General features: G+C 37.9%; 1 protein-coding gene across 2 annotated transcripts; it reads left to right on the forward strand.

Moving 5' to 3' along the window:
• The first annotated feature begins 1,117 nt into the window (after nucleotides 1-1,117).
• Nucleotides 1,118-5,439, forward strand: LOC113727658 (uncharacterized). 2 transcript variants are annotated; one of them, XM_072076310.1, is made up of 10 exons: nucleotides 1,118-1,449; nucleotides 1,736-1,858; nucleotides 1,946-2,060; nucleotides 2,630-2,881; nucleotides 2,964-3,076; nucleotides 3,402-3,466; nucleotides 4,147-4,358; nucleotides 4,434-4,587; nucleotides 4,916-4,956; nucleotides 5,032-5,439. In XM_072076310.1, the coding sequence occupies exons 1-10, from the start codon at nucleotides 1,345-1,347 to the stop codon at nucleotides 5,163-5,165; spliced, it is 1,314 nt and encodes a 437-aa protein (XP_071932411.1). In that variant the 5' UTR covers nucleotides 1,118-1,344; the 3' UTR covers nucleotides 5,166-5,439. The 2 variants fall into 2 exon arrangements, with proteins under 2 accessions (XP_071932411.1, XP_027107742.1); XM_027251941.2 differs by having other exon boundaries at nucleotides 1,119-1,449; nucleotides 1,946-2,054.
• Nucleotides 5,440-8,867: the final 3,428 nt, after the last annotated feature.

Consider the following 8,867-nt stretch of genomic DNA (forward strand, 5'->3'; position numbering starts at 1 on the left):
TCCCAACAATAACTTCTGCTTCTCTACCATCACCACCTGCCACTCCTTTCTCTCTTCCCTCTCCTCCTTCTTCCACAGCACCACCCTCTTCTCTCTTCCTTCTCTTTCCCCTTCCTTTCTCCCTCCTCCTCTCCCCCTCTACTCCCCTCTCCCGCTTCCTTCTTTTCCCGCTTCCCCTCTCCTACTCTCTTTCTAACACTGTCCCTGTCCTCTCTTTCTCCTCTTACCCCTTGCTACTTATTCTCTTTCTTTTTCCCCTCTCCCCTCTTTTCCGGCCTCCTCATCCTTTCCTGGCTCGCTAGCGACCAGATTTAGTCGCCCATCCTCTTCCTCCCACTGGGTAACTAAATTTGATCTCCCACAGAGAAAGAGAAGATAGGGAAGGCAAGAAAAAAGAGGCGAGGGAGAAGTCGCAGAGGGAGAAAAGGAGGAGAGAGGAGGGAAAATGAGTGGTAGTGCTAGAGAGGAATGAGGAAGAGGTGGCGTTGAAGAGGAAAAATGAAGGAATGATAGGTAGTGGCGGCAGAGGAGGAGAGTAGTTAGGTGGAGAAGACTAAAAGTGGTCTATCTACTTCATTTTTTTTTTAACGTGCCCACATCTTATATATGTTTGGATTCTAATTCGATCACAACAGAATTTGAGTTATAGGGCATGCCCACATCTAATGTTTAGTTTTTAACCAGTTAGACAATAGAGTTGGAGTAAAGTTAAAAATTCTTTATATCTCATCCAGAAAGAATCAACAAACCAAATATTAGATATAGTAATGATACACACTCTAAATACTGAATCAAATAAATATATTAGAATGATGATCCAAATCTAGAATAAATGATTTCGAATTCTAATCTGATTCTAAGGTGAAAATTAAACACCACCTTGATTAGACTTGATATACAAATCAACTAGTAATTGTGAGATATATTTAAAAGATCTCATTATTGTCACGGTATGTATGACCATACAAAAAAAATCTATGATATATAGCATATGATAACGCAAGATAATTGATATGCCTCTTGAAATATACCAGTCTACAAGCAAGCTCGACCGGACCAAACTTACGCAAATATTTATGCTGCATGCCTTGGTTTAGAAAGATATATATAAAGCGAGAACAGACTGGGGGAGACTTTGGTTAGATGATAAGAGGCTTTGAGTTTCAAGTGCTATCACTCTCGAAAGAAAAAAAAAAAAAAAAGAGTTAGAATAGAATGAAAACATATGCTACCCGCCATACGCGCCAAACGGGTTCTCCCTTCCCGCCATTTTCAGGTCTCAAGTCTCAACAGCACTCTGCTTAGCAGACAACAAATCAGTGGAGCGAAGTATTGCTGTTGAGGATGGAGTTAAGCCTCAGCGGGAACGCTCTCAAGACATTTGCTCGGTCCATCACGTGCCTCGCACGCGTTGGCAACGAACTCGCCATCCAAGCTTCTCCTTCCCTGGTCCTCTCTACTTGCCTTTTCTTCTTCTTTTCCCCCTCTCTCGTCCTTGCAATTTCTATCTACGATTTCCGCCATTAATTTGGTTAATTATGAAATTTTTCGATCTCTTTCCCCTCAATTGTGCGAGACATTGTATAGCAGCAATTGCTATTTCCATGCGGCATCTGAGCTTTCACAATTTTGTATTTCATTTAAGTGCACAGGAAAAGGAAAAAAATTTAGAAATTATAATCTTCTGAGGTTTTTCTCTCTCTTTTTTTTTAAATTATTTTTCCAATGGTGGCAGCTTGCATTTCACACTCTTAATTCGTCGAGGTCAGCCTATCAATCAATTACATTTAAGCCTGATTTCTTCGATGTTTACACCGTGCCTGGTGGTGCTCAGGTGCAATCTAGTGTGCTCTTGAAGGCAAGTAGTTCATGTTTTTATTTATAGTGTTATTCAAGAATGTTTGTTTCAGATAATTTTACTTATTGTCACGTTAATACTTGCCAGGCCGTTTGTTCAGTACTTCGGACTTCTATATCCAGCATTGATCAGCTAAATGTTCTGTTGCCTAATACTGATGCCCCGAAGATGCAATGGACTTTGAATTGTTGCAATGGTAAAGGTTATCACTGCAATTCTTTAGTTTTCAAGATAGTTCTTTGGTACTTGATTTTATTGCTAGCTGTTCTATTGAGAGGTATTGTATTGAAGGTGCTTGTTGAAATGTCCTGGATTGATTAGATGAGTGCACTGCGAGTGTACTCACACAAAGCAATAATGAATAGTTACTTAAACTGAACTTTGGTGGTGTGTTAGTTTAGACTTGACCGCAATGTCGAAAAGATACCGATTCATCCAAAAATCAAGCTCGAAGGAATCTGAAGCTTCATACCCTGATGCGGCTGCTGTTGTACTCATCATTGTTGATGTTTCACTGGCATTAATATTTTCTATTTAAAAACTATTCATTTTTTCATGTTACTGATTGCACAAAATGATGCTTGGGTTATATCTAATGCTCCACTTGGTCAGTCCTAGGTCTTACCAACGGTTGTGATACTATACGTTCCTTTGGTCTCTACTGGAATTGTTTTTATCCGTTCATGGTTTTTATGTCTATTGCAAATTTGTTTACCTATTTATGCTATTAATGAACCAGTGAAGTTTGAAGGCATTGAGCTACTTATACAGGTATGAAGAAAGCTTATTGGATTACTTGTAATGTCGAACCTGACATTCAACAGCTATCACTTGATAGGAGAAAGCTTCCCAGCAACTTCGTGGTGAGGCCGCGTGATCTGAACCGTTTGTTGGGAAATTTCCAAGCAACACTTCAGGAGATAACTGTAATTGCAACAGAGCCTGCAGTTTTACCTCCTGATGTCACAAATGAAATTGGAGGGAAGGCTGTTGAGCTTAGGAGCTACATAGACCCAACAAAAGGTAGGCTGACTCATTATCTGTTTCCATGTTTGTCTTTTGAGACATATTTTAATGCAATCAAACTGTGGATTTGCCATCCCAGATAATGATTCATCATTACACACTCAGTTGTGGATAGATCCTTCTGAAGAATTTGTCCAGTATACTCACAGGGGAGACCCTGTGGATGTGACTTTCGGAATGAAGGAACTGAAGGTATTATTGAAAGTAGTTTAGAGCTTAAGTGCCTTCTATACCAATTGACACACAATTTGATATGTTCTCCTTTTCATTTTCTTTCTTTCAATAGAGGGGCAGGTCATTGAGTCATGTCACTAATAACTATGGAAAGGTTTTTATCGATGTCCTTTCTATTTGTAATTAAATATGATTATAAATCTTCTTAACCAACAACATTAGCAGAATCATGCTAAGTGCCATGTGCCTTTTGTTTTGCTTCATGTATTTTAGTTCTTAATTTCGAAGGACACTAATGACATCCAATTGAAGATTCTCACTTCCTTTATTTTCCAAATTCTAGGCATTTCTTTCCTTCTGTGAGGCATGTGAAGTTGACATACACTTTTACTTTGAGAAAGCTGGAGAGTAAGATGATTTTCTTCCTGTTCTAGTAACTGTTTCTGTGCTTTGATTGTTACCTCCAACTGCCCTGGATTGATCTGGTGGTAACCCTCACCTCTGACATATGTTTATTTTCCTTTCTTATGACATGTAAATGGACACTTATAATGAAAACCAACCATCATTTACAGCTCTTCTTGTGTATATATCACCTTGTAGTGCATAATGGATCTGCAGTTGCACTGTTGCATGTCTAGAACAATGAGGAGGTTGAGAGTGCCATCAGTTAATGAAATTAAGGGCACTAAAATTGTCTATCTGACTTTGTTAGTCAAGATGAATGACTTTAGTACTGAGATAAAAGAGTGGATAAAAAATTGTTGGTGTCCCTATCTCGATTCCCTAATTTACTGATACTATCTACTTAGTTTAGCATCTGATATTGGGCAACATGAAAGTAGAAAGAAATCCCTGAACAGGAAATTTTGCAATATGGTAATATGTGCTTAAGTTTAGGGTTACGTTGTTGTACCTGTCATGTAATTAAATGTTCACATTAGAGAGCATTTCACTTCGATAAAAGCATATACCTGATTGCTTATGCAATTTTTCACAATTGCTTTCATGATTTTCTATGCAAACTGTATTTGTATTTCCAGTTTTTTGGCCTTTTACTGTCCAGTAAAGATTATTTTTGGGAACAGACCAATTTTAATGGCACCAAAGTTTGGATTAGACGATGGCTCCTGCTCGAACTTTGATGCTACTCTAGTTCTTGCAAGCATGCTTGCATCACAGCTTCATAATGGAACTTCAGCAGAACCTCAACCTGCAGAAGCCAGAGCCGATGGGAGGTCAAAGGGCAATACATCTGAGCATCCATCTGATCATACCAGAATATGGTCTGAACTAACAGGTAATTGGTTGATTTTGTAGCACCGTTACAATAACAACTGTATAGATGGCTCTTATTGCCCACAAACATATACAGGTAGTGTTGCAAGAAGTAACAATGGCTCTGAAGATAGGCAAGTGCAAAGAGAAGGTAATCAACATGCTAATGAGCAAAGAGAAATTCAGAGGATAGGTGCAATGCACATTTCTCACAGTGGCCCTTCTGTGGATGTGCGTGCTGGTTTGAACAAGTATCCTTCTATGTCTATTTGTTTGATTCTTAGATTCAGAAAACTGGAATGTTTATTGACACAATTTTTTATGATAAGTTTCAAGGACTAAAACTTAGAATAGTAACTGCCATGATTGAGGCAATCTACACAATGTCATGCACACCTTCTGTCATTAAGTAGATTACTTATTGACGATGGTGAAATTAACCTGAGCAAACAATGAAATTTTGTTTGTCAGTAGTTCGGAATTGGTGCTCTGCAGAATTCTATGAGCGTCTGGTATATACTCTAATGACATTTTTGTGGAAACTAATTGTACATGAATTTTCTTGACTACAAGCACTAGCCGCCCTCTTATTGAGAGAAATCAAATGGGAGAAGATACAGGTATCCAGATGGAGTCTGTTTTTCATGCTGATAGTTGTCAGGCAATAAACATCAATAATTCTTTCTTCTTCTCAGGTAGGAGAGAATTAAATGCTCAAGCATCTCAGCGCCATCCTAGTAACTGGGTCGATGCAGATGAAGATGATGAGGATGAAGGTGAGGAGGCCGAGCTCTGCGTCCAGTCAACGCCTCCCTGCTATGAAGAATGATTGGAACTGATGTCTGTTGGGCATGATTCTTGCAAGCAATGGAGGGACGGCCAATTTCTTTATTCTGTATATGCATTTTCACAAAAATGCTTCAGTGTATGTCTTGCTCCTTTTTAACCTAAAAGAAGTTACTTTGGTCGAATATGATGCTGTCCCCAGGAGCTTGTCAGACAGCATCTGGTTTGAAACATTTGTAAGAAATCATATATCCCACTCGCAGATACGTAAAGTGAGTCTAAGGAATTTGAAAAGTTAGTCAGCTGCAGTAAAGTCATATGATTGTTAGACGTACACATAACTCGAAGTTGACATAGACAAAAAAACAGAAAATTTGCCCTTAGATGCCCTTAACCAAATAGAACACAATCCTTGAAACGTGTTTATGATCCCTGCATTAGTTTTTGACTTTTTCGTTGGTATCCTTGAGCTGCAGGGCTTGGTCAGAACTCAGTTTACTGCGTAAATCCTTAAAGTTGTGATATTTGAGAGATGCACTTGGACGTGACTTTTAACTTCTTATTCGTTTTATTCTGTGTCAAGGCACAGGGAGACTTTAGCTTTCCGGGGCCAAGATATTGATCGATATGATCATAATATGCAAAAGTCTGGGAGGTTATTCGATTTAACTGAAAACGAACAGCTCAGATTGCTGGATCTTTTTAAATTGTATTTGTACTAGAATTTCTTTGCTCCTTGTTGCAGGTGGATCATATATTTATTCGTTTTTCTTTTATTCTGCAGTTCCCATTAGCATAAAGCTTGGATTATTCTTACATGTTGGGATGTCATTCAATTCATCATTACTTCCCTTGGGAATATTTTTCTGCTCCAATTCATTCTTTAATGCGTGTGATGGGTTTGGTAGAGGGATGCTTCTAGGGGAATATTATCCAACCATGGAATTGAAAATAAAGTTGAACTTGGCATAAAAGTAAACTTTATTCTCCCAAATGATGCATAACAAAAGAGTACATGAATAGCCTTATCTTTTAAAGTCAAGAAGGACAAGATATAACAGCGAAGTCCTAATGGTATTTAATTTCTCCATTTTGAAAACCTTTATGGACTTTGTTTTAAATAAACAGATTAAATCTTTTGTGCCATTGAAGAGGCAAGGGTTTTTATCACTACGCGAGATATTTGGACCATTTCACAGTGTAAAAACACGGGAATACTTTGCACTTTATTAAGGAAAATATGCAAGTGCACATTATAGTATGGGTAAGAAGAGTTGAATCAAGGAATGTCTTACTGAAGACATTATTATAACTATTTGTACACATTAAATTTTAAAAAAAATGTAACAAAGACCAAATTAAATCCTAACTCCTGATCCATTACCATAGTTTTACTTCTTGTATTTTTTGCAAGCCTAACAAATTAGGGAGATGACCTAACTCAACCAAAATATATTCTAATATAATATGATTCAAGACATCATTTGACTGACAAAGAAAATCATAGATTTACTATTTTTTTGGATTAATTTTTACATACTAACAGTATATATACTTTCACCATTAGATGCATGATATATAATTCGTATTTGAATTTGAAACCCAAATTTTGCATGTGTCATACATTCCACCATGATAGTATATACACTATTGGTATATATAAAATTTACTCTTTTTTTTATCAAACATGGAAAGATGTCTTTTGTTCCATTATTGTCATAGTAATTTGATTCCTATATATATATATATAAGGGAAAAAAGTTCCAATGGCTCTCAAACTATTAGCCGGGCGAACTTTTGGCCCCCCAACAATTAAAATTGAATTTTTGGTTCCCGATTTATCCAAAGTGCAAAATATTGGACCTTCTGTCAAGTTCATCAGTTAATACTGACAGAAACCACAACCACGTGTCAAGTTCATCAGTTAATACTGACAGAAACCACAACCACGTGTCAAGTTCATCAGTTAATACTGACAGAAACCACAACCACGTGAGACACACGCCGAAATATGAAGGGCATTTTTGTCCACAAAGAGCTGTGTTCCACTGGATAAAATGGGAGTTCTTCTCGAACAAAGAAGTGTATGATGAAAAACTCCATTGCAGCCAAAGAGCTTGCTGAAAAAAAAATGCGAGGAACCAACAATCCCCCTTTCCCCTTGTATAAGTATGAGAAAGTGACGAGGGTCATAACTTCATGGATCTCAAGGAATTCTGGGCACAGATTTGCGGTGTGCACGGATGGTGGCTGCAGATTTTGGCAGTTGATCGATGAAGAGATGTGACGAGGAGATGGTGTATCTCGCAGGTTGAGAATGTATTGTCAAGTAGATCTATGTAGTTGAGAATGTGCGTGGATGGTAGCTCCAAGTGGATGGTGTTGAGAATGGTGTATCTAGCGGGCTAGCAATGAATCTATGGTTTTGTCATGTGGTTGACTAATTAGGTTGTTGAAAAATCAAACTTCGTGATTGTTGTGGTGGGCCTTAAAAAATTGAGAACTTTACTGCTTGATATACAAGTGAGGATTATCTATTGGAGCTGCAATGTCGATTGCCAATGTGGCTCTTACTCTTGTTTATGAAGATTATTGGAACTTCACTGGTCATGTCTTGGGTAGAAATGGGGCATTTTCAAATGATTCCGTAGTAATTTTCCTTACAATTAGAGGTTCTGTGATTCCTATGCAGGTAATGGGGTCTGATTCTATTGCTTCTATAAGCTCAGGACACAGAACCATAAGGGATTTTTTGTGAAAAATCAAAAACTTGTTTTTGATGGGAAAGAATTAGCGTAGAATAATTCCCATGTTCGGGACTATGGGGTCACTAATGGGAATGTGTTGCATTTGGTTCTTAGGCTATCAGATCTCCAGGTGATTACTGTTAGAACTGTGTGTGATTTCGTTTGAGTTCCATGTTGGAAGAAAGAGAAATATGGGCTATGTGAAATAGCAGATTGCTAAAAAGGTGAATGAATTTCTTGATCTCAAAATAATGGGAGAGAGAGAGAGAGAGAGAGAGAGAGAGAGAGAGAGAGAGAGAGAGAGAGAGTTGTAAAAGCAAATAATTAGGTCAAGGTCATTTCTACTCCATTTTATTGAGTGGAACACAGCTCGTCGTGGACAAAAATGCCCTTAGTATTTTAGCGTGCATCTCACATAGTCGTAGTTTCCGTCGATATTAACTGCTGAACTTGACAGAAGGCCCAACATTTTACACTTTGGATAAATCCAGGGCCAAAAATTCACTTTTAATTGTTGGGGGCCAAAAGTTCACTCAGCTAATAGTTTGAGAGTCATTGGAACTTTTTTCCCTATATATAAAAAGGAGTTGGTGTTTGACTGTTAATGATACGAATCCTAGGAGGTGTTCATGCCCTATTTCTAGATCCAACAAAGATTCATTGGGGGCCAATGAATAGAGTCAAAAACAAGGAATTCATGTTGCAAATCCAATGTTCAAATTCCTTGAGAGAACCGAGTTCAAGTCTATTAGTTTACTACTTTGCATCTTTAATTGCTCAAGTCATTAGTTGGTTAAGTAGCTGACTTTATGACTTGTTCATGAGTCATGTGATTAGCTCATGTTGAGCATAGGATTAATTTGGTCATTAGTTTGTTATTCATGTGATCCTTGATTAGTTAGTAGATCCATTAGCTAGTCTTTAGCTTAGGTATTCGGCAGCCTCAAGAGATAAGGGCCGAGGGTTTCCAAGTTGTTGGCAAAGCCTTGTTAGTTTCC

This window comes from Coffea arabica, chromosome 2c (assembly GCF_036785885.1).
Source record: "Coffea arabica cultivar ET-39 chromosome 2c, Coffea Arabica ET-39 HiFi, whole genome shotgun sequence".
Taxonomy (NCBI): Eukaryota; Viridiplantae; Streptophyta; class Magnoliopsida; order Gentianales; family Rubiaceae; genus Coffea; species Coffea arabica.

What these genes read in the sequence shown, in the direction of transcription:
- LOC113727658 (XM_072076310.1), top strand. Translation starts at nt 1,345, where the DNA reads ATGGAGTTAAGCCTCAGCGGGAACGCTCTCAAGACATTTGCTCGGTCC. An exon ending in AATATGGTCTGAACTAACAG is followed by an intron (nt 4,359 to 4,433) that starts GTAATTGGTTGA and finishes AAACATATACAG; the next exon opens with GTAGTGTTGCAAGAAGTAAC. An exon ending in GTGCGTGCTGGTTTGAACAA is followed by an intron (nt 4,588 to 4,915) that starts GTATCCTTCTAT and finishes TACAAGCACTAG; the next exon opens with CCGCCCTCTTATTGAGAGAA.